Source organism: Natator depressus, chromosome 3, assembly GCF_965152275.1.
Source record: "Natator depressus isolate rNatDep1 chromosome 3, rNatDep2.hap1, whole genome shotgun sequence".
NCBI classification, from domain to species: domain Eukaryota; kingdom Metazoa; phylum Chordata; order Testudines; family Cheloniidae; genus Natator; species Natator depressus.
The window spans coordinates 83,108,134-83,134,295 of record NC_134236.1 but is presented as its reverse complement, the minus strand read 5'-3'; the positions used below and the strand labels follow the sequence as shown (position 1 = coordinate 83,134,295).

Genomic DNA, 26,162 nt, shown 5'->3' with positions numbered 1-26,162 from the left:
TTGGGCCACATTGCCGCATGATCAGGACAAAGAGATGATGATACAGTCTGGTTTCTATGGCAACAGAGGAGGGGTAGTTAAAACAGAAATGTTGCAAACACCCGTTCTGATCATCATAATATCATTAATGTTATTGCCAGAGACATTACTCTTAAAAAAGTGAAAGTGCCATTGCCTTTCGGTTTGCATGGATTTTAAATAAATAAATAAATTAAATGGCAATTTTTTTTTTCTTAGTTTAGCTGCTAAGCGAAAGGAAACAACACACAGGCCTCCTTTTCTGCGTGTAAAATGTGTGTGTTCTTTAAAAGGCAGTGGTTGGCTGGTTTTCCGGACATGATGTGGTTGAAGCTGTCATCGTAATGGAAATTCATTGCTGTAGCTATGGTAAATCGAGTTTTCTGCCTGTGCTGAATGCATTAGTCTAATGAGCTGTTTGCAGCTGGAGAGCTGAGCTGCTGGAGACTTACAGTGTGCTAACAGACAGGGAGAAGATGGCTTTTGCAATAGTCTGTGTGCATGTGCTGAAAGTCATATGCCCGTTAGGTCGAAATACCTGGTCTCTGTAAGACACTGATCAGTGTTTTAACATAAGCAATAGGTAAGGGGAATGCATGCTTCTTCTGTGCCTTGTTTTTGTTGTTGAGCCCTGTTTTAAGCAGCTGTCATTCTGTTGTATGCACTGCTGTATGATAACTTTAGCAATCCTAAATTGCACACTGTATGTATGTGATACATGCATACAGTGACCGTGCTGTACAATTACTATGTACACTGAACCACACCTTAACTTAGTCATGCTACTAATATTGTGTTTTCAGGAACAGTTTAATAAAGAAAGGTGCAGGGTATCAGTGTATTCAGCAGGTTTTGTCTGTGTCTGCGTCTCTGCTAGTCCATGAGCGTAACTGCTTCTCTATTTAAACTATTTCTTTGAATACGTAGAGTGTCTTCATGATTTTTTCAAATGTAAATCAAAGTGGTTTTCTTTCTTTTCCTTGCCAGGTGCATGTCTCTTCCATTTTTAAAAGCTCCTTACCTTGAAACGTGAATAGCGGGCAGCAGTATTTACAGCATGGATTTTGTTTTTTAATGTAGATCCTCAGGCAGTCAATCTAAAAAATGATCTTTTTAATTCCCCCAAATCATGTATTAAATTGGATTTAATCCTTAGGATCCTTAACTGACAATTGCCGGAGGCAGTATTTTTTTGTGCTGGTTTTACCTTTAAGGACAGGAGGCATCTAACTTACAAAGGACGCAGAGGAGGGCACTTTAGCTTAGTTGATTTGTCTTTTCAGATGTTTTAAAGATAGGCTTGATTATTGGTACAACAGGCACAAATAATTTCTTCATTAAGTAGACACACATCACCTGGGTGGTGGGTGTGTGCAACTCCTGTTAGCTCTTCAAATGTGTCCCTTAACTTCACACGCCATCACACCGTCCAGTCTACAAAGAGCGAATCTTTTACAGAGGGTGCAGTCCCACCGGCTCAGTGAGTAATTTAACAATTGACATAGCTGGAAGTTGTTTCTCTCTCCAGAGCTCAAATGAAAGAGGCTATGAATGCCATTTGCTTTGCTTGGGGTTTATCTAAACCTGCTAATTTGTTAGAACGAAATAGCATTGGGATTTTCAGTATGGATGAGGCAAGTTCCAGGAATCCAAAGCCAGTGTAGAAAGCTGCAGAAGGAACACATGCTAACTCGTCTGTTTGGGGGGGGGGACTTTGATTTTAATTCTGTATTTTATTTTAAGAATACTTTGGAGACATTTTGACCAAGTATAGAGCATGGGTGTTTAAGGTTGCATAACACAGAGAGTAATGAAAAATAGATTTAAAAAGGGGTTAGGTAGCAATATCTGGAAGATGCAGAATTGTTTGTGTCCACAGGACTGTACCCTAAAACTTACCTTTGTGTTCTGATAATACGTACAGCTTCTTCAGAAATGCTGTGCAGACACTCTTCAGTTCAGATTAAACATTTAGAGCCAGTCAACAGCTTGTGTAAATTGTCATAGCTCCATTGACTTCAAAAAACGTGTCTCCGTTTACACCAGCTGAGGATCTGCCTTTTAGTTCTGAATGCCCAGTTTTAGAGATCTTGTTTAGACTCAGGAGCTTCCAGTCCTATCTAGCCACAGGTGACTTTTTGAAACTAAGATCTCATATTGATTTTTCCTGTACAATAAAAGACAGAAACACAGTTATTTAGTCAATGCAAGCCACACTTTGTGCCAGAAAGAATTCCACTGCTGGGTGCTGTTTAACTTATGCTTCTGGGGAAAATTAACAAAACCCCTCACTTCCTGGGCTCGATCAAAAACTCTTGAGACAAACCCATTGTTAAAGTCTGTGGTGATGCAGTCTTGTCCAAAGGGGGCTGCTGGATAGATTTGCTATTTTTTTCATAGACCTATTTGAAATGGTGTAACCAGAGCACTCTTAATACAATGGTGGACACTATGCAGAAAAGAATTAGTATAAATCGTTGATTTTTTAAGTTTGGCCATATCCTGAAATCCAACAGCAGCTGATAACGTATGAATGAATGAGGGACCACATTGCCTATAAAGAAGACACTGCAGAGCGATATTTTTCTCAGGCATCCCCTGAGCTCTGTGCTTGCCACAAAATGTACTTGTTTCTACTAAAAATGGACAATGCAGGGTTATAGAGTTACGGTATATTTCAGATGTGTCATCCCTAGAACTTTAAGAATATTCAATTTAATTTTGCCATGTATTTTTTTCTTTCTATAACGTAATGTAACGTACTATTCACCACCCCCCTCCCTGACTGATTCAAGTCCGTCTGAGGTGAAGTTAGAAAGTGGGGTGTTGAGTGGGGTGTGCCACGAACAACTTGTGTACACGGCATCTGAAAGCCCTGCTTACTGAAGCGCCCCTGCCACTCAGTGTGAAGAGGCGGTTCCTTGGTTCGCAGCTCTGGGACACTGAGAGCCTGCACTGTCCATCAGGCAGACTGACAGCTGTGTACGGGGCAGCGGTCGGGGGTTACCCCCGCAAGAGACTGCAGCTTAGCTCTCAAAAGAGCGTATTCACAACAAAATGAAACGAAGCATCTTCAAAGCACAACGGCTCGCGACTTATTCTGTAATCAAGGGCAAGATTTATTTTTTAACTTCACGTTCCATAGTGGAGCCTTTGCTGCTGCAGTACAGCTTTGTTCTCCTCCGAGCTCACACCCTGACTCTGTGCCCCTGTCTCTTCGCTGCGCGTGTCAACCGGGAGACAGCAGGAGGACCGATGCGAGGGCAAGAGTAGACTAGTGACAAGACTTCCAGCTGTTACAGTGTCTTGTTCTGTCACAGGCAATAATATCACAGTCTCGAGGCAGTGAAGAAAAGCAGGATGCCCCGATCTCATTCCGATCCTCCGTGCATCTGGGTCTTTTTGCAAACCTGAACCTGCAAACCTTTCCTTACCCCAGCCATCTCTTTGGGCTCAATGGTATCTTTAAGGTGCAGTCCTGTGCTGAGTTGCACCCCTCCAGGTGCCTCTCTGAGCCCCACAGCATGCCGCTCGAGTGCAGCTGCACTTGCATCCCTGCAGGGGGCACTGCAATATACACTTGCTCTGTGGACCACTGCAAATGGCGGAAATAGCCATGGTGCTGCCCCCTTGCCCTCCCCACATGCTAAGGGATGCGGTGTGCCTCTAGGAGAGCATGGAGGGAGCAGTGCCTGTGTTCTCCTTGGCCTTTGTAGGCCGTACAAATGGGAGGGAAAGTTCCTTGGGACCTCCCCTGAAACGGCACTCTCACAGGCTGGCCTTTGGGCTCAGTGCTATTGCTCATATGTCTAAGGTACACCTACACTGCGGTTAGACACCTACAGCTGGTCTGGGCCAGCTGACGCGGGCTTGCAGGGCTGTTTCATTGCAGTGTAGCTGTTCTGGCTTGGGCTGGAGCCCGAGCTCTGGGACAACTCCCCCTCACAGGATCCTAGAGCCTGGGCTCCAGTTTGAGCCTGAACGTCTGCACCTCAATTAAACAGCCCCTTAGCCCGAGCCCCGCGAGCCTGAGTCAGCTGGCACGGGCCAGCCGCAGGTGTCTAACTGCAGTGTAGACATCTTCTAAGTCTCAATGTAGCATGGGGCTGCTGAAGGGAGAGGGCTCAAGACTCCAACAGTAGAAAGAGGGAGAAATGCCCGATTACTTTAAGTGATTATTTCTATTATTTGTTCTTGTCCTTGCACAGAAGGCCAATGTCCGCCCAGTAAGGACTAAGCAGGAATTCTTCCCTGTTAAGGAAGGCCCTTACGCCACTCCAGCTAACTAGCAGAGTTATTTTGTTATTCCCTATACATACAAAACATGTACATGGCATGTACAAACCAGAGAGGGAGACACATTCTCTGCCCCAAACTACTGGCAACGGAGATAAACGAGGCAAATAAAAACAAGCCATACAGACACAGGCCAGGTCAGGCAGGGGGCTGGCGAGGTGTGTCAGGAAACTGTTTGGTGAGAACGAGAAAGTTTGGAAGAACCGGGTTACAAGGCAAAATTTGAAGAAGCAAAATCCTTAGGCTCGGTGGGCCTGATCCAAAGCCCACTGAAGTCAGTGAAGGTCTTTCCATTGGTTTCCATTAGATTAGGTGCTGTCCATACTGGTATTTTCAGCAGTATCACATCTTCAGAGTGTAACATTGTAAAAGGGAGGTGTTAGTAAGAAGAAATAGAGTTTTTCCCCTAGGGTCCTCTTCCACCCCGCCCCAGCTGTATAGTGGGTGGAGGAAAGGGTTAGTACTAATCCCAATGTGAAGGAACTCTCAGATGGCTGGAAATCATCTTGTTGGCCATTAGAACTAGTGACCATATTTAGCAGGTGACTGCTACCATGGGTTTCACTGGACAGTGAAGGAACAATAATTAATAGTGTCTATTTGTACAATGGGAGACATGCCAATCTCACTTTGAATGAAAACGTATTTCTGGAATATATTATTTGTTTTAAGGTGTTGCCATATGAAGAATTGGCTTCCTGAAGAAGGGAAACAAAATTCTCTTTCCTTTTTGCTATGTTCTTAAAAGCTCACTCACGACTGTGTCAGGGAGATTACACATTGTTCTATGCACACGTGCAAGAGAATTACAGTTGATGTGTGTTAAAGATGCTAATTAATTTGTTATTGACATATATATATATTTAAATACAGTCTAAACTAGCCTCTTTGCACCAAGTTTTTCAACTGACAAGGGTGAAGGATTTGGCAGAAGAGGTGAGGGTGTGGTTAAATTTTCCTAACTAATCATTTAAATGCCTAATGTTGTGGGGGGTGGGGGGTTAATTGCCTTAAAACAACCCTATGTGGAGGGTGTAGGAGCAGATTATTTCCCTCTCTCAGGGGAAATCCTCCCCTCACCTGCTTGGGCAACTTTTCAGCCACTTCAAGGTGCTGGGGCAGAGCAACGCTGCCAGGGCTGGGGCCAAGAACCTGGCCCTTGTCTCTCCAGCATTGTAGATGACCCATGGAACATTAGTCTGTCTGCTTAATGAATGATTTAGGGAGATCCACATTTTGGTTCTGATCCTGCAAACACATACACGCATCCTTACCTCTACTCACACAAGTACTCCCAGTGGTGTTTCATTGATTTCAGTGGGACTACTCACATGAATAAAATGAAGCCTACAGGGTCAGAACTTGAAATGATTTTAAATCCTAGTGTTGAATTTATCCTCTGCAGAGGTTATACACATACCCACATATGTACATTTACATACGTTGTATGTGTGCTGGTCAACAGGCTCTTCTCAACCTGTTGCATCCTGTGCACACTTTCTCGGCATATCCTTCTTGGTATTGATGCTATACTGAAGGTTGAGCAGGTGTCTATGTAAAACAAGTATGTCTGAGCATGATCTACACAGATGGCTAAGGCAACTGTGACAGAAGTGTTGATTTCTTAAACACAAGGGGTTAATTTAAGATACACTGAGATGCAGCACAAGAAGTAGCATGTCACCTTAGTGTGACATAACACTAGTATGACCTCATCTGTGATCTCAAGCAAGTCAAGTTGTTTGTAAAAATCAGCTACTTTCCTCTTTGAATTGCTCCTCAGGTGTGAAGTGTGTGTGTTTGGGGGGGTACTTTCTGCTGAGGGAAAGCCTGTAACTCTAAGTGATAGAGATGCTCTATTTGTGCACTGTGCACACACATTTTCCTGGCACTTGCCTGATTCTCTGTGTTTTGGCCTGTACATCAGGGCACTGAGCAGAGCAGTGCAGAATGTAACCGGTGAGGTGAGGGCAGTGTACAATAAACTTCCCACTTTTTTCCACAATAGATATTTCTGTTCAACTCCCTCTGTTTTTAATAGATTAGCTTGTCATTAACATATTTATTTTCACAATTGCACTGGGTAAGATGTCCAAAGGTGGTCTGATAATTAACTGAGAGTTGAACCTCTGCACCAGAGATGAAGGAAGGTCTTCGGCAAGCTCAGGCCATAACCAGGGCTTTTAATTCTGCATATTAAGGTTTCATTCTAGCAATGCAATTTGTTAATGAGGACATTCTCCTGATACTTCAGGTGTGGTGCAGTTGATTAAAAGAGAGAGAAAAACACAGGCTTTGCCAGAGCACGTGACTGTTCCATCAGAATCCCACTTGCAGCAGTGGCCGGTACCTGATGCCGCAGGGAGAGGCAAGTCTCTAACAATGCATCCCAGAGAGCATTCTACAGTGTTTCCAAATACCTCCAGGAAAGACTAGACTGATTGAACCTCCCCTGCAGAGATAGGCGAGGAAGAGCTCCCTCCTGCTGTAGCATATATTTCTTTTAGCTTTTGAAAAGTGGAGGTGTTTTAGTAAGACAGGTCCCTGGATGGAAATGCCTCCCTGATATGTCCATTTAAAAGATCAGGTTGGCTTGGCAACAACAGTTTTCAAGAGGGGCTTTATGCTGCACTCCCACTCCACCTCCCCCCTTCCCCCTTCATCCCACTCTACGTAATGAGAGAGACAACTTCCAACAATGAGGGGGAAATCCCTGGGGATATGAAGTCCTTGAAAGACCATCCCACCTCAAATAACCCCATTATATCATTCTTCAAACAGGGCAAGCAACTCCCCTAAGACATGTGAGATTCCAGGCCACGGACCCTGTGTAATTCCACAGTTGGATTTATTATTAATAGTTATTAATGGATGTCTGGAGGCTCCCACCAAGATTAGGGACCCATTTTGCTAGACCGTAGTTTGAATGAGGAACTCTCTCCAATAACTTACAGCATAAAGAGACAAGAAACCATGTGCTGCTGTTCCCATTTTATAGCTGGGGAGGGAGACAGATTGTGACTTGCCCAAGCTCCCTCAGGATGGCTGTAGCAGAGCTGGGAATGAAGCCGAGCTGGGAAAGAAGCCAAGCTGTCCTTAGTGGTGCCTTAACCTCAAGACAGACCCCCTGGCCTCCTTGATATGAAATCTCCCTTTCCTCTCTGAAATTACCTCAGTAATTAGATATGGGATGTAATTCAATTGCAGTCTCACCAGAGTCTGTCACAGCCTGAGTTTTGAGAGGCTAAGAGGATAGGGCAGAACACTGTAGAAATTTCTATATACACTGGCATTTTTCTGAAAGAGTTTTGGTTTGATTCATATACCTGTATAAACGTAAAGCTGGGCTAACCACTGAGAAATCCACATGTTCACAGGCAGCATCCATACCCACTTTTCCTGACCTACCTGTGCCACTGATGGAACCACTAAGTCTGTGTTCCACTCCCAGAGAGGCCACCTCCCAACCAACCTGCTAGTGTCTCATAAGCACATTTTATCCACTCTGACTAATGTATTCATACTGCACCCAACGCCTTAGTAGCTAAGCATCTTTCAGGAGGGGAAGAAAGAAGCCAAAGGATGACAGAAATGTTATAAAGCAACTGGGGTTTTTTGGATGTTTTATATAAAACGGCTTCATTTATGAAATTTAAACATAAGTTTACAAATGCTGGTGCACTTAGGAGAGGCACTGGGAACATATGCGTAGAAATAAAAAAGATAGAAACAGGAGAGAGAGAGAGAGAGAGAGAGAGAAATCCTGGATGAGGGTTCCTCCAATTTCACCAGAAATAATACTTGGGCCTAATAATAAAGTGGATTTTTTTTTGTTTTTTGTTTTAAATGGGAAGCAGTGGTCAAAGGAGGGAAAGGGGGCCTGGGACTGATAACTAGGGAGAAATTGCAGGGGCATGTAGCATGATGGAATTATAGTTTGGAGACTGAGCATATTTTCTTCTTTGCTGATGATCTCCATTTGTATCCGAGCAAATTAGGACTGAATTGTTGAATATTAAGTCTTCATTCCTGAGTATGCTGGACTGGGTTTCTGGTTTAGTTAAGCACCAAACAAAAAAAGCATGTGTCGCCTGTAAAGTTCTTGGAGAACCGCCACTGAAAAAAGGCTTGAGCAGGTGGAAAGTGTGATTATTTAGTTCTTCTCCTAGGCCCTCTCTCCCCTGTTTATACATGCAGACTGGGCTCGAACATCCCTGGAAGGAATTCAGAGTCTCCCCACAAGTTTGAGAATTTAACAGGGATGAAAGCAGTGGGGTTCTAGAGAATGTAATAAATAATGAGATCCTTGTTATAGATTTCTTTGAACCATCCTACTGAATTCGGTAGCAGGGATATCATTCTCTTTTGAAATTCCTAGGGTGGGTTAAAAAACCCTGACCCTAAACCTGTGGAAAAGTTGTTATTTAGGACTTTTCCTTAACAGAGAGGAACATAGCAAAGAGTAAACCAACAAACTAAGTACAAATGTAATGGGACATGTTGGTGTGAAAGGGAAATAAAGAACAGCTCAGTGCCCTTTGGAGGATACACCTCAGTGCAAGGCATCTTTCAGTCACACCTATTGCCTGAGTGACTTGAGGGGTTTAAGGAGATGGGTTAATACACTGTCCAATACATTTGAAAAGTTTCCTCGGTGCAAAAATTGGTTTTCTTCTGCTATGCAGCACCATTGACTTTGTTCTGACACTCTCCCATTTGTGCCCTGTCAAACAATCCCGGGAGAAAAATGTAAGAGTGAGTTAGTTTTTTTATTGTCTTTTCCCTCCCTGACTCCAAAGGCCATTATCGAATACACTTGGCTTTTGGTGTCAGGAAACCAAAGGGTTAAAGAGGGGTGACCCATCTTTCCAAGGCAGGTCCACTTCATTCATGCAAGTTGGGAAGCTGCCAAGTTACCAATGAGACCCTGAATGAGTAACCCGTTAAAATTACAGAGCATTAGTCTACTGCCCAGGGGGTGGGTGGGAGGGAGCCCAGTTTAACCAAGACAGAATGGCAATGCAAGAAACAAGGATTTGGCGGTGGGTGCCCAGCACACAAAAAATGAACTAAACAGAAGACAGAGCATCTGAGAGAAGCTCTATTTATTATCATTATTTATATACAGGCAGAGACTCTATGTCCTTTCCCCCACTGCAACAGAAAAAATATATTCATAACATTTATCTCCTGATTTCATCTGTCAGCCTCCATCTATTTCCCTATAAACGATGAATGAGAGATGTGCCTGGTAACTATCTCTTATGGCTCAGAAAATATTTGAATGTATTTGCATATTAAGTTAGCCACATTTACACTGCGCTTGCTAAATGCAGCAACACGAAATCCTACACAAAGGGGGCTCGTCGGCCATTAATGTGTCCGGGATTTATGTGAACGGCTTCCCTTAATGGTAATGGGAGTTACCTGCACAAATTGCCTGTGCTCCAAGAGGGGCTAGTGCATGTAAATACATATCACTCGGTATGGTTTATTTAAAAAAACCAGCACCCTGGCACACTAAGATATTGCCACGTTCCTGGTATTTGCCTAGTTTTTCTCTTCCACGGTGGCGTGATGCCTGGTTATTGACTATGTGGCACTCTTCTCTTTTAGGGCCCAGTCCTGCAAACACTTACATGCATGTGCAGTCCCATTGATGTCAGTGGGGACTACTTGCGGGAGTAAAAGGTTGCCAGGAACAGACCTTACTGAACCAAAGTCTCAATATGGTGTTAGGGCAGCAAGAGGGAGGGTGTTAATTCCAGCCTGCTTGTCTGCTGGCCAAACTTACACTGTTTCTACCTACTGTAAATTCCCCCTCGTTTTTCAGCTGGGTAAGGGATTCTTCACCTCTGGTCCTAAACTGGCATGTAGTCTTGCTATGCACTGTTCAGCACCTGCCACTTTCCGCCCCTGGCATGTCTGCATTTCGGTGTCCGTGCTGTGACTCTTTTGCTTATACAGGGCCTGATTCTCCTGTCATTTACTCTGATGTCAGTGAGGAGTAAATCCAGTGCATTCAATGGAGTACCATGGCTGTGTCACCCAGGAGCAAATTCTCAATGACCAGTCCGTGGACCTGCGCCAGTCCCTGAGATCTCCTTGGCACAGTTTAGGAAGGCAGCAAGCCCGTCCCCGGTATCAAAACAGTTGAGAAACATGGCTCTAGCCTTTGTAAAAACAAGAGGACACCCCTATAATGAGCTATCCCTGAGAGGAGAATACAGGGCTGCCTTGTGACAATCCATTTCCCTCTGGCTGTTGCCAGACTCTTCCCTACGTTGCCCCACTTTCCATTAGTACCCTGTGTACTCTATTTATACAGTGCTCTCTTTGAATACAGCCCTATTCAAAGCACTTCACAAGACAAGGCCCCTGCCCCTTGTCTGGCTCAGGTGAATAGTATACGTGATAACTGCTCAACGGCAAGAAGGCAGAGAGCCCATGGACCTTATTCCCTTTTATACTAATGCCTCTCTATGCTGGCTGAGTGGTGTAAAGAGGCCTTAGTGTGTAAGGCACCATGTCTCTGCAGAGCTTAGAAAGACTCCAGGCCTGACTACTGTAAAGCACAGTGTAAATCCGACCCTTTTGCAAAAGCCTTCCCTAAATACCAAGAGAAAGAATTGGAAGGAAGGAAGTAAAGAAGAAAAAGCACCTGCAGCTGGGAGTAGCCAAGGGCAAGGGCCACAAAGGACAAACCAATGCAAGTCTGAATGGTCTTGGTGTCTGTTGGCCTCTTTGTGAAAAACCTACACTAGGTAGATCGTAATAGAAGATCATCATGAAAGGTGATTTTGGGGGAGGGTTATGGGGCCTGGGAAGTAGGAAGCGGGTCTAAGGGTAATAGCGGTGTGGTGAGAACTTGTGTGTGTCAGAGAACACACACTAAGCCAGGAGATACGTGGATCCCAGCCTATCCAGACAAGGAGGATTTGCTAAGTATATTCAAGTGGTTCAGCACATCTTTCCTGCAGATCACCTGGGTTTTCACTGCCTGCCGTCCCCTCTTGAGCATCTCCTGCTTTTCCAATCACAATCAAAGCCACGGGTTTGGTTTCACAGAGCCTCAATGCACCTCAGGTCCATGAATACTTTTCAGTACTGAAGCTGGGTGTGTGTTTCCTTTTAGAGAGGGCACACAGGGAAGGCCTGTTCCCAAGTTTCCTGTTAGCCTAGTACTTCGTGCTGTAGTGAACAATGCATTGTATATGCAAATGATATTGATGGCCTGCAAGATTTGGCCAGGCCACAGGAAATCTTTTATGGTTCCTCCATGATGGAATTGCTCCATTAATCATTTCATTCAGAGGTGTGCACAGATTTGCACCAGATTCTCTGCTGAAGGCTGCCCTTGTATTGGTTTTGGTTAGAACATGCCAGTTGGGAGTGTGTTTCTTGTAGGGGAGAAGTTGTTGAGAGAGGATTCTCGTGCTTGCCAGAATTTGTCATGCTTTTGATCAGAGTGGTTTTTACTTGTCAGTCTTGTTTGTGTCTTCCCTCTGGCTGAATTAATCCTGTGTCTTGTGGTGTTGGCAACATTTTCATTATTTGGGGTATTTTTGCTAGCTGCCAGATCGTGTGTTTTATCCTCATGTTAGTGAGATACACTCTATCACCAGGGATGCAGTGTCATTTAGTGCAGGGGTTCTCAAACTTTTGTACTGGTGACCCCTTTCACACAGAAAGCCGCTCAGTGCGACCCCCTCCTTATCAATTAAAAACACGTTTTTATATGTTTAACTCCATTATAAATGCTGGAGGCGACGCAGGGTTTGGGGTGGAGGCTGACAGCTCATGACCCCCCCATGTAATAGCCTCGCGACCCCCTGTTTGACAACCCCTGATTTAGTGGATAGAGCACTGGACTGGGACTCCGCAGACCTGGCTTCCATTCCTAGCTCTGTCACTGACCTGCTGGGTGACCTTGAGCTAGTCACTTCACTACTGTGCCTCATTTTCTCCTCCAACCCTCTGTCTGTCTTGTCTACTTTGAGGGTGAGCTCTTCAGGGCAAGGACTGACTTACTCCATGTTTGCACAGAGTCTAGCACAATGGGCCCTGATCTCAGTTAAGGCCCAAGGTGCTAACTGTTATAACGATTAGTTATTATAGTAAGTGGCTGGACACATTATGCTATGGCTGACACAGTCAGGTGCAGGTTTAGTTTAGGAGTTTGAAGGGGATTGTGCAGAGATTTTTACTCTTATGGCAAAAAGTTTGGGTCCCCCCCACCCCCCACAGCCCTTTTGGATGGGTTAAGATTTGCACTTATATACATCATAGACCATGCTTATAGCTGCAATTCTGTGGCTTTTTTTTTTTTTTTTTGCATTACTTGTGTGTTTGTGGGGAGTCTAGATTTAATTTTGTGGTGATAATTTGCCCAGACATTAGAGTGCAGGTTATTCCTTGTCTTACCTACACTCAGCCCAGCCCAGCCCATTTAATTTGGAGGCCACTTCCTTCTCTGTGGGGATATCCATCTGTAGTCTTGCTACTTCAAGCATCAGCTGGCAAGCAGTGCTCACGCAGCAAGCAGCTTTCAACCTTCCTCCAAGCCAGCCTTAGCAAAGTGCTTCAACAACTCAGCTGAGCTGCCCCAGCCAGGGGAATGAGGAAGACACAGAAGCCAAGATTTTTCAAACGAGGCTAAGAGAGTTAGGCACCCACTTCCCACTCAGTTGGATTTGAGTGCCTAAATCCCTTAAGCACCTTTGAAAACCACAGCCAGAGAGACACCTTCCGTACTGCGGAATGCAGTGCTGCTACTGAGCCAGTCCATGTTGTTTTTCAAGCGAAATGCTGAACACTGTTCATTAGAGCTATGCAATGAAAGCTGAAGCTGCGTGCAATCTGTCTGGCTTGAGGAGGGATTCTGATGAACCTCTAGCTCAGACCATCCAACTGTTTGCTAAACTTTAATCTAAAATTGCCCTTTCTGCGTATCCCTGGGGCCTGGTCCCACTCCCAGCGAGTTCGGTGGTGAAACTCCCATGGACATAGATGGAAACTGGGCCCAAGCTCATTGTTTGTTGTCATGGGTGTTTGAAATTGGTACCCACGCTGGCTGATCTATCTATCTTTGGTATCTATATGGCTCGCATTATCTTAGCATCCGAGCACCCACAGTCATTCATGTATTTATCCTCCCAACACTGGTAGGAGGTAGGGAAATACTGTTATCCCTATTTTACAGAGACAGAGTCACCAAACCTGGGTGATTTGCCCAAGATCACCCAGGATATTCTGTTCTCCAGAAACCTGAGTTTCTCCAAGTCCCAGGCTCATGATCTAACCACCAGGCCACCCTTCTTCTCCATCCAGTGTCCCCTGCCACAATATATTCATGTGTTTTTAAGAAGACTATGTCCTTCTAATAAGACATAACATGATTACTAATCGAGGAAGACCAGTTTTGGTAGGGATCTATTAATAAAAGGCCTTATGACTAGAGAAACCCACCATAAGAAATACAGCTCCCAGGGAACGGAAAGCTAAATGGTGTGGCATACATGGTGTACCATACACCCAGGTGTGTTGTCAGCAGCTGCTACACATTCCAGGATGTTATTTGTTGCCTGTCTTTTTATTGGATCGAATTTGCCCACTGCAGAGTAAAAAACCCCAAGAGCATGCAAAGCTCCTTCTTTGTGGCACTTCCTGGGGCTCTAAGCAGCACTCTGGCACGAGCCTGCGCCAAACGCTGTTTTCTTGTGGGAATTACGGAAAGAGAAGAAATAATTTTTTCAAATAGACTAGCTGAAGATAACTCCGTGTTAAACTGAAAATCAAGTCATTAGGCTAATGGGGTTGATCACAATGTTATTGTTTCGGTCTGTCTTAAGAACTCAGATGGCAATTAATTAGTGAAAGGACCACAAGTTGCTGAATTTCAGCACCCTGAGAAAGGAGCAGTTCCTGGCAATAGCAGGAGCAGCATTAGCAGCAATCTAGTCATTTTACAGTAACTGCAGTGGAAGATAATGGCAGTGCTTTTGTTAACCTAATTCACACGTCTATGAATCATATCAAGGTAAGAACCCAGTTGGAACAGAGGCTTTTAAGGGGAGTTCTCGTCCCTTGTTAGGTCTGCACATGAGTGGCTGTGCTTTGTTTCACCCTGTGTTTTCCAAATAGCCATGGTGATCACTTTAAATCACTTTCTAATTCTAAAATGAGCTTATTACACGGAATTATGTTAATGAACACGGTGACATTGACATTATAATGGAGCACGCGCTGGCTGACACAGCAGTCTGTCGGTTCATGTGGGGAACCTTGAAATACTAGCACAAACCATGTGGAATAGCAACCCCATCATTTTTAGTGACGGCCTGGACCCGTCTTCTTTAACGGGAGATACTATACAACAGTTATGCCTGGCCTGTTGCTTCTCTGCAGAGCTGGCCTCTTGCTCACCATGCCTGGTGGGCTTGTGGTTTGCGTGCTGTGCCCTGCTTTTCTGCTCACCTCTGCAGATCTGAAAGTGACGTCCACGACCTGGGTGTGTTTCTGCATGAAAAGACCAGGATTAAAGAGAGAATGTGGGGCAAGTGAGAGGAAAAGAGTGTACAATTAATTTGAGATGGAGTATGTATCTTAGTGTCCACGATCCACCCCCAATCCTGGTTTTAAACAAGTAGTGACAAAGATTGTGCAAAGAAATGGTCTGAGCAGTAGCCTGAGAGCCAGGAACTCCAGAGTCTCAATTCAGCATTAATTCTGATTCTCTCCAAGGCCTTGGGAAAGTCACTTATGCCTAAATTTTGAACACTCAACATAAGATATCTGAGGCCAGATTTTCAAACATGCTGATCACCCACATCTCCTGAGCGCTGCTGATACCCAGGCCTTGTCGACACAAGAAAATTGTAACAATTTAAGTCCTTTTTGAAATTGACCTAGTTAAATCAGCCTTTGGACTGTGTATGGACACTCTCTTGTTTCAGTTTGAGCATTGATATCGATTTTAGCTTAATCTTGTTCCTTAATGATATAACAATTTGTCAGTGGAAAGATTCAAAATGAAAATGGTCATTTCAAATCAAATCAATTTTGAGGGGGAAGGAAGGGGTTTGTTCTTGCCCTTCCTTTCCCTTTTTTCCTTTTCTCTTCCCACTTTTTTTCACCAGAAAAGGAGGGGAGGGAAAGGAGCAAAAGGGAAGAAAAAACCTGAAGCCCCCAAATTTGGTTTTGTTTCAAATCATTTTTGTCAAAAAACCTGGAAAACATCCAGACAAACATTTTCATCTTGTTTAATTTTGTTTTTTGTTTTTCAGAAAAAAATTTCCATTTTTAACCTGCCCTAATGAAAGCTCTATCTAAATGCCAGTTATTACTATTACATGCAGTGTTTTAGTCGTATCGGTCCCAGGATATTAGAGAGACAAGGTGGGTGAGGTTATAGCTTTTATTGGACCGACTTCTGTTGGTGAGATATGGAAACATTTCTGGAAAACATTTAAAATATTCATTTGATCATTTCTGACCTTCTGTATTGTAATTTGGTTTGAATACAAATTATGACCACATGTGCTCCTGACATTTATGGGAATTACATACAAAAAGGAAAGGAATGTCTCCCTTATAATTTACTAATCCGTATAGATGCATTTCACTTACAGTTTAACCTGTTTTAAGCCTGTCAACAAAAATTGTTTGCATAAAAGAAGTGGTTATTTAATAAGGCTTGGGCAGAGCTGCACTAGGATTGTATGGAATAACTTTTGGGGGTGGGGTATAGTCTGCCAGGATAGGAAATCACCCAAGGAAGGTGATCTCTTGTACAAGCTTCACTATATTCTCCATTCCCTCAATTCCCAATCTCTATGTGGGGGAAATAGTCTTGTAGTTAATGCTTTGAGCTGGGATGTGAGTTCAATTCCTGGCTCAGCCACAAACTTCCTCTGTGATGTTGGGCAAGTCACTTGAGCTAGGTCTACACAAAAGCTTTTTGCCAGCATAGCTGTGTCCATCAGGGGTGTGATGAGCCATGATCCCTAACCAACAGCTGGGCTGGTAAAAGACTCTCTGGTGTAGACACAGTGAAATCAGCAAAATTGTAGTTTTGTAGTGTAGACCTGGCCTCAGTTCCCGATATGATAAATCTCCCTCCCTCACAAGGATGCTATGAGGATAACATTAACATTTGTCAGCATTCAGATACTACCGTGACATAGATAAATAAGTAGCATTAACTGGTGTCCATGCATTTATCCCTCCCAAGATAGACATAGGAGAAAATGGCAGTGACCAAACGTGTATATTTATATATGATTTACATATTTATGTAAACACTTGGGACCCAGTAATCAGACACAAGCACAACTAGACTGACTTCCACGAAGTCTGGTCTGCTTATGTGAGCTGTGAATTTGGCCCTTTGAATGGGTTACTTTCTTACTGAACAGATCCCCAAGCTGTCTGTGCTGAGTTGTCCTCACAGTGGTGGCCACTGACTCAGTGTTACAAGACTTTAACAGGTGTCTTAATAGACATTTTTATTAACAGGAGTATTAGAGGCAGTAACATTAGTGTGATGTCAGGTGTTTCAGGTAATGCTACGTTTACCTGCCGCATTTCCACATTAACTGATTTCTAATTAACTGAGGTTATTAAATTGGGAGGAAATATTGCAACGAACAATTGATCTCTTAGCCTTAACCATAATTTTCACACAATTAGCAGTGGCAGTCTCGGATGATGAGACACCAGTACAGAGCTAGCAAGACAACTAAATTACTTGCGATTGTTAAAAAGAAGATCCATTCGGCTGTGGTTCCATTTGTCCTAAGATAGCAGGCCTTTGACCCTTGAAACATTTTAGAATCCCAGGGTCCTTCAGAAAAGGAATTCCGTTTTTTTCTTTTGTTTATTTATATTGGTATGTTGGAGAGCCTTTACTGTGGTTAGTCAGAAAAGTGACTGTGAAAATGTCCCATCAGGGTTCTTTATTTTTTCTCTTTCCACCTGCATAAAACTTGCTCACTTTTCAAGTCAAAAAGATTTTCATGTGTCTGTCAGCATTGCAAACTCAGCCTGAAATCTGAAAATCAAACTATCTCCTTTCTGCCTCGTACATGATTCATCACCAGTATTAAAGATTGCGGAGTCAGAACTCGGCCAACAGTTTTGTTGATGGGTGAGCTAGAAGAGAATCTGGCTCACTCTCTCATAGCTGTGTTGGATGTGTGGGGCTGTAACTTTTTATGTCTCAAACAAACAGAGGGCAAGAATGTTATGTTGGGTGGGAAGGTACCATTTTCATAGAGGGGCTGATCCACACCTCACTGGAGTTAGTGGAAAAACTCCCATTGATTTCTTGGACTTTGGATCATTCTTTACTGATAGGTCTATAGTCATGTTTTAGACAAAAGAACATTCACTTTTGCAGACCCTCGAGGCTTACACTGCGCATGCTTGTGCCAATAAGGCCCCCATCATGAGGGAGGGCACAGGCAGTGAAATTGCCACCCTGCCTTGGGTCTTTCAGTGCATCCTCCAGCATCCCTGGCCATCCCCTCCTGTCAGTCAGCTTTGCCCACTTTTAGACCAAGAGGATCCACTCTGTTCAGCCACAGTCTCCCCCCAATCAGGGTCTCCATTTATGGGGGACTGTGCCAATATCTACTCTGGCTACTCCAGGTTGCACCTTGCCCAAGGACTTTTGCCAAACTTCTTTGGCTTTTTCTGCTGTGCTGTAGAAAAGTCCCAACTCACTTTATATGCTTTGTTCAGTATCCTCTGCGGGCCCAGGCCTGACATCAGACAAGCCGGTGCCTATTGCTACAGCACATCTTTTAAAATGATGTGCTGCGTTCATGCCGGTTTGCACAGTAGTGGATTTGACAAGCTGCTGAGCAATGTGCTCCCACCTATCTGAGATCACAGTCAGGCACCGTGTCTTTATGATGGGAATAAACTGATTTCTCTCCACAATGAACCAGTTGGCGGTGTAATAAATGCAGTGTCGCATAGATGTTTCATCAAGGGCTCTGTAGATTACATCTCCTGAATATATCCTCATCACATCTGTTCCTGGGCAACCTTGCAAAATAAGCAAGGAGCCATTCTAGTAACCCATCTAGCAGCCATTGTTTTCATTAGCTCCTTTCCCCCCTGGTGGCTATGACAGTGCTTAACTTCCACATTTTATTCAGGTTTCAGAGTAACAGCCGTGTTAGTCTGTATTCGCAAAAAGAAAAGGAGTCCTTGTGGCACCTTAGAGACTAACCAGTTTATTTGAGCATGAGCTTTCGTGAGCTTTCATCGGATGCATCCGATGAAGTGAGCTGTAGCTCACGAAAGCTCATGCTCAAATAAATTGGTTAGTTTCTAAGGTGCCACAAGTACTCCTTTACATTTTATTCAGAAAGCTGATTTCACTTTGTTTATAATTAAAAGATGGCAAGTTGTAGTAAGAGTTACTGTCATCTACCACCATAATCCAAATGCCTGGTGGAGCATGAAACATTACACATTTCAAGGAGGATTGGAGATTAAGAGGGTCTTGGTGAGGAGCAAGTCCTCCAGGAGGCAGAGAAATGCCATATTGCCTGTACTTATGAGATGCAGTTTGCTGAGACACACTTCCTGAAGGGTAGAAACAAAGCAGCCCAGGACAGGGCAGTCACAGGCTGCAGCTGCACCAAGCAGTAAGAAGAATTGTTACCTCATTTCTGTACATAGTTCTGTTCATTATAAAGGGTTTATCTTGGCACTGGTCTCTGCACACCAGTGAGATACTACCTGGTACCAGGAGCGGGAGGGGGTAGAGCATGCTGGAAGACCTAGAGAGAGGGTAACATTGCAATGGCTGCTACAGCATAGCCTGTGCAACTGAAAGTAACTCCAACTCCCTTACCTGAATCAGAGGAAATGCTGAATACATCTGGAAAGAAGTTCAAACAGCAATGTGAGCTGGATATAAAAGCCACAGCAGCAAATAAACTGGAGGATGAGCAAAAGATTGTTCTGCTGTTAACAGTGGCGGGTACAGAAGCCCTGGATGTACACAATGCACTCCATACAGATGGCTGTTGGGAAGGAGAGAGGAAAGTTTTGCAGAAATAATCAAAATGTTTCAGGATCATTATGTTCCTTAAAAAAAGTGTTCTTTCTGAGAAAGATGTTCAGGATAAGAACACAGGATGAAGGGGAAACAATAGAGGAGTTTGTCACAGACATACAACTAAGAAGTGAGTCCTGTGAATATGGAACATTAAAAGACTCTCTCATTAAAGATCAGATTGTCCTGGGATGCAATGAGAAAATATGTGACTGGTTCCTAAGGAAGATGGATCTAATACTAGAAAGGGCGATAGGTATAGATGAAGCAGCAGAATAAACAGAAACACAAATGAAAATCCTAGAGAAAGGAAGAAAGCTCATGACTTCAAGTGCTACAGCTCAACCAGCAATTGAAAAGTTCACAGAAATTAAATTAACCAATTACAGAAACATAGAAAACAGGAACCAATGCCAATAATGTAGCAACCAGGAAACAATGCCAGCATGAGTACAAGAAATGCTCAGCACCCAGGCAAATATGTAGGAACATTAATAGATGCAACAATTAAGCTAAAATGTGCAGCAAAAACAGGAAAGTGCATATATTAAGGGCAGACAGGAATTCCTTCAATGAAGAGGAAGAGCTATTTTAAGGCCAATGATAGAAGAGGCTGAAAACTCAAAATTTTGGCTAATTAAAATGTGCACAAATGGCACATATGTGACAATGCAAGATAGACAATGGGGTTCAAGTAAATGTAATAATGGAAACTGAAATAGAGAGATATAAGGAGCCCTTAAAAGTGGAAGAGTCAAAAGTGTCTGTGAAAGACTATAATGGAGGAACAATTCCAGTGTTGGGAGAATACACACTGACACTTAACTACAAAGGGAAAATGACAAAACAAGAGTTTGTGGTCGCATACAGATGCAATCAGCCAGGCTTGGGCCTACATGCATGTGAGTGCTTGGTCTCTTTAACAGGTTGTATAGCATAAAGAAGACAGGAAGACGATCAGCTATGAAAATATTAATAGCATCACAGGAAGATATATTCACAGGAAACGGATGCCTCCCAGCAAGGTACAGTTAAGAGAAGATGTAGACCCTGTGGTACATGCTACATGAAAAGAAAGGGGCAAGAAGTGCAAAACATGACAGCAAATGGTACTAGAAGAACCAGCAAATGGAGTTCAGATCTTCGTAATGGTAGAGAAAAAATAAGAAGGATTCTGGGTTGTGTATGGACTAAGGAGCTGAACAAAAATATAAAAAACCCACTTCCACTTGCTCACAAGAAGTGAACTGTTGTTCGAGATGGCAGGAGCCATATTCTTCAGCAACATAGCTGCATCAGCAGGATTTTGGCAGATCCCCATGGACAGCAAGATCTCCAAGATCTGCACATTCAACACACCATATGGCAGATACTGCTTCCTCAGACTGCCTTTCAGAGTATGTTTGACTCCGGAAGCATTTCACTGTACAATGAGCCAGATGCTAGAGGGTCTAGCAGGCATGAAAGTGGACATTGATGACTTAATATTTTGGGGCAGCACTGCCATTGAACATCAGGAATGACTGAGAAGAGTACTGGAAATTGCAAGAGCTCATAACCTTAAACTGAGTAAAATCAAACGTCAATTTCAAACAACACACTTGGGAGAGAGATTGACCTCCAAAGGAATCTTGCCTGACAAATCAGAAAGATTCAAGCAATACTGAACATACTGAGATATGAAAATAAAAGGGCATTCAAAGGCTGCCAAGCATGTTGAATTATGTCAGCAAGTTCATACTCAACTACAGAGCTCTCACAACTCACCTAATACATCTCCTCCTGAAGGTCACGGAATGGGCATGGATGCCAGAGCATGAAAGGGAGTTCAATAATGTAAAACACATTCTGTCAATCAGTTCCAGTGCTTCAATTTTTTGACTCATCAAACTCTCCACAGATGCCTCAAAAGGAGGGCTGGGAGCAGAGCTATCACATCATGGATCTGATTGGTTGCCAGTCTCATATGCATCTAGGGCTATGCAGTCGCAGAGATGACACACACACACACACATTGAAAAAGAGTCACTAGGTCTGACATACAGATATACAAGATTTTATCGCTTTTTCTCAACAGTTTCAAAGCAGAAACTGATCACAAACCTCTGATTGCAATACACCAAAAGGGGCTTGGAGAAGCACCACCAAGGACACAGTGACTACTTTGGTTAATACAGAAGTATGATGTGACTTTGTGTTCCAACCTGGATACTGCTTAATAATGGCAGACACACTCTCAGGATTGTCTCCATCTGACAATACACAGGCTGATGATCTGGAGCAAGCCTTAAACATACAGCATGTGATGCTTTTTAGCATGTTCACAGGTATCTCCAGGCATATTGGATGAACTGGAGACAGAAACAACTAAAGATTAAATGCTGCAAGAAGTGATACGAACTATAAGTAAAGGAGGGGAAGAAACCAACACTTCCTTACCTGCATATTCCCACTATAAAAATAAGCTTCCAGTGCGCTCAGGAGTGGTTTTCAAGAGATGATGAGAAGGAAAATATTCGGATGAATACATGATGGGCACCTGGGAATGACCAAATCAAAAAGGGCAGCTAGAGAAGGTGTATTCTGGACATAGATGTACAGTGACATCAAAGAAATGGTGGCAGTTGTGTTAAACAAAGACTCGGTGAGAATTTGGCAAGATGGGCACTGGCCAGTCAGAACTACAGTGATCAAAGGGGAATCACCTCGCCGTATTCAGTGAACACAGGCTTCACAGCTGAAGGCAAAAATCTTACCAAGAAATCATAAGCAACTGCTCAAGATACTTGACAACTTGGCTGAGACAAGCAAAGTAAGAGCAGACACACAAGTTGAAAACAATTCACAAGTTGACCCTGTTACTGACCATGAGACTAAACAATCTGTGACAGACAAGGATTCGACTAAAGAGGGTTTACAATACAGCAGATCAGGAAGATTGCTGAAACAGCCTACGAGACCGATCAAGACATGGTAGGGTTGTGTTTAAGTAACGCGAAGAGTTGTTAGTTATTGTATTGGCAATAATATGATAGTTTAATAAAGTTTTAGTTAAGGCAGGACATTTTTAAAAAGGGAAGAAGTGCTATAGCGTAAGTCCTCCAGGAAGTGGAGGAATGCCACAATTCCTGTTCACACTGGATGCAGTCATTAGTTTCCTGGGACACACTTCCTGCTAGGGCAGAAACAAAGAAGCCCAGGATAGGGCAGTCACAAGCTTCAGCTAGACAAAGTAGTAGGACATTTTTGTTACCCTATTTCTGTAAATAGCTCCTGTTCATAGTAATAGCTAGTTCATAGTAATAGTTCATAGTAATAGCTCCTGTTCATATCTTGAAATCGAGCTGCTCATCAGTAAGTTACTGCAGGTGTGAAACACTAAAGACCATTAGCAATTCTTTACGGCTGAGTTATATTGAGCCACACAAATGGTGTACAAAATACAGGCCTCATGTGCCATTTTGTTACTTCAGTTTTCTGTCAGTGTTATGCCATTGGTTTCACTGGAGTAAAGCAATGGTGGATTATGCCCCACATATGCATGTTTCATTACTCAGTGCCCTTGGAGAAAATAAATGCTTTCCTAAAGGTGTGTAACATAGCCCAGTATTCTCAAACCATTTGTTATAGAATTGTACCTGCTGAAATGCCCAGGCACAAGTGAGAATTTGCTGAGTCTCTTGGGTTTATTTATGAAGACAAATAAAACCCAACAACCTTAAAAAAGCCAGTACACTTTTCTTTGGGCTGTGGGCAAAGACACCTCACGCTGTGGTCTAGGGAAGTAGTAATCCATCTCTATAGAGCACTGGTATTGGTGATACTTTACCCCTGTGTGGAGGGGCCTAGGCACCACTTAAGTGCCATTTTAGCCTCTGTCCAGGGGCGAATATTACTCTCGGACTCTATGATCCTTTTGTGTTAATTTTCTACAAACATCCAGCTGAGGAGAGCTGTGCGTATAACCAATATTTCAGTTCAGTGGATGAATCCAAAAAAAAAAAAAAATCAAATTTTTCAGCAAAATGAAAAAGTTAAAAAAAAAAAGTTGTAGGCTGCATGAAACATTTTGTTTCATTTGACTTTTTAAGCCTTTTTTAAGTAAAATAAAATTGAGGTAAAATTTTAAAATGAAGTGAATAAAAAAATGAAATATTTCATTTAGAAAATGCCAAAACAAAACATTTTCGATTTTTTGGTTTGTTTAGGGTTTTTTTGTTTGTTTTTTTACAAAAAAAAAACCTGACAAATTTGCAAATGTTTCAGTTGACCTGAATCTGCATTTTTCTGGCAAAAAAGGTTTCAACTGAAAATTTTGCCCACCTCTAGGGGTTTTTCTGTTCACAAGAACCTTCCTGGGAAGAGGTTTCAGAGTAGTAGCCATGTTAGTCTGTATCAGCAAAAAGAACGAGGAGGATTTGTGGCACCTTAGAGACTAACACATTTATTTGAGCATAAGCTTTCATGGGCTAAAATGATGAAGCGGGTTTTAGCCCACGAAAGCTTATGCTCAGATAAATTTGTTAGTCTCTAAAGTGCCACACGTACTCCTCGTTCTTTTTGAGGAAGAAAAATTCTCAGATATTTGTGAATTTTTTTTTTGCAGTACGCAGCTCTTCTAAAGCTTCCCTATTGTAGCACCAATCACCTCAACCATCCTGTCCACCTCAGCGTGCACACGGGGCCAGATCCAGCTAGCGTAAATCATCATAGGTTCATTCACATCAGTAAAGCTCCACTGATTCACCTGCTCTGAGGATCAGGCCCATTGTATTTCTTTAGGAGGATAAGAACTAATGAAGAAGTGCAGTAGATCCTCTTTCAGTTTCCAGACTAAAAGAAGTATAGTCGATGTACAATCTGCAAGAAGGCAAGAGCAGAATAATCCCCCCCCATTCCTGGAGAAGGCAAACACCTGCAAAATGAGAGGAGAAGGGCTAAGGGTTGTGGTTGCTGATTTATTGTAATTAATTTGGAATTGTTCTTAAACTCATTAATATTCCTCTCTGCAGGAACAGAGATTTTATATTTAGCAATACACACTAGGGAGTCAGTGACACACAGGAACCATTTGTCCTTCTTGGGCAAAATCTATAGACAGTGTGAGCAGCCAGGGAAGGAAGGCTGTGAGACACCAATTTCTTCTCTCTTCTCTGTCTGCGCTGGCCATAAGACTCAGCTTTTAACAAAAGGGAGGTAGTTCCGAGTTCAGCTGCCACATCATCCATCTCAGCTCAGCCTCGTTGTCCCTCAGAGTTTCAGCAAAGACTTCATAGGAGAGTGTTCCCCGAGGAGACTGAAATGTAAGGGCTAGCTTGGAATACCCTCGCTCAGGCTGGACAGTTCTTTCACGGACTTCAATGAGGCCGCTCGTGGAGTACCGTGCTGATATTGCAGAGCCCTCACTCACAAGGGTGAGCAGTTTCTGATGTGAGCAGTCCCTCTGTATAGATGCACAGCTTTTCAGCCCAGATTAACCTCTAAAATGATGAAGCGGAAACACATCTCGTGCCAGAGATTAATTGAAGCTAAGCGGAGAGAGCTTTATTTGTGTTTTCAGGCTGCATAGTCCACAATGTGATGTGTACATCAGAATCTATGCCCCTAAAGTAATCTCCTAGGTAGATCCTGAGGGAAAGTGGCCCTTTGGGTTGAACTGTTAAACCAACCACCCTGTTGGTGAGGAAAGCCAGCAGGCCAAACAAAGAGTGATCAGTTTGAAGGGTACAGAACATGCACTGTAGACCTAACAAATCTATATGCTTTATGAGGTTTCAAACTAACAGTTTTTTTCCTGAACTTCATGGGAGATTAAAGAAACATTTGATATTTCAGTCCAAAGGCAGAATAAAAGTGTGTTCCTCTTGAGTTATTTCTATCAACTGGGCCAGCATGTGGCCAAGCTGATTACCATAAAGGTGGAACGTTATGTCTGGCAAAGAATAAAGAAGCAGCTGTCCTCTGGGTTACTGTATTATCAAAGGTTGATTTAAGTGCCTCAATTCCAGCCCTGTTTCTTCAGAGTATTGTGCTTGCAGATTAAATTAAACACTTAATCTTGTTTTCAAGGTCAAGCAGGGTTTGATTAAGTTTCCTGGCACAGGTCTATGAGATTAAAGCCCCCGCACCCAGGAAAGCATTAGCTATTTCCCCAAACAGGATGGGGTTACCCTGGTGGACAGTATTTTTCCTCTCAATGAAAAGCTTCCCTTGGGCTTTCAAATATTCCTTTAAAAAAAAAAAAAAGAAAAAAAAGACACTGCAGTGATTTTTGTTCTTGGACATATTTAAAATCCCAGTTTTTGTTTTTTTACACTCCTCTTTTCAAGATCTATTTGGGTTTGTCATTTTTGATCTTCTTTCTTTAACCAAATTTCTCTGTCTTCATTTACGCACCTAGTTAGTTCATCATTGATTGCTCTGAGGCTGACGGGTGTTTGTATTTTACCAGCTAAATGAAAATCCTAAGGAATAAGGTCTGTTGGAAGTGACTGATCATGTTGTATGCTCACCCCTGCATCTCCAGCTGCGAACAAAGCTTTATTTATTGCTAGGTGAAGAAGTGCAGTAAAACAGTAGTTCAGGGGTATTTTGTGTTTATTATTATTAAATCTGGAATGGCGTAAGTGATTTTTTTTTCTATCATAATCTCCCTCCCCCAACTGAAGAGTGACATTTGCCCACAGTGATCATCACTATCAGGTTGTGTGTGTTAATTTGGGGGCAGTAAAAAGCTTGACATGGTTATCTTTCTAGCTGGTGCCTGTTAGAAAAG

The 26,162-nt window shown here is 43.0% G+C and overlaps 1 protein-coding gene across 2 annotated transcripts in view; it reads left to right on the top strand.

Moving 5' to 3' along the window:
- The first annotated feature begins 266 nt into the window (after positions 1-266).
- Positions 267-26,162, top strand: part of SCML4 (Scm polycomb group protein like 4) — a 103,950-nt gene continuing 78,054 nt past the window's right edge. The window contains exon 1 of one of the 2 annotated variants that reach the window (XM_074948196.1): positions 267-387. In XM_074948196.1, coding sequence (XP_074804297.1) covers positions 363-387 — 25 coding nt within the window. In that variant the 5' untranslated portion in view covers positions 267-362. The other variant, XM_074948197.1, reaches the window with a different exon arrangement.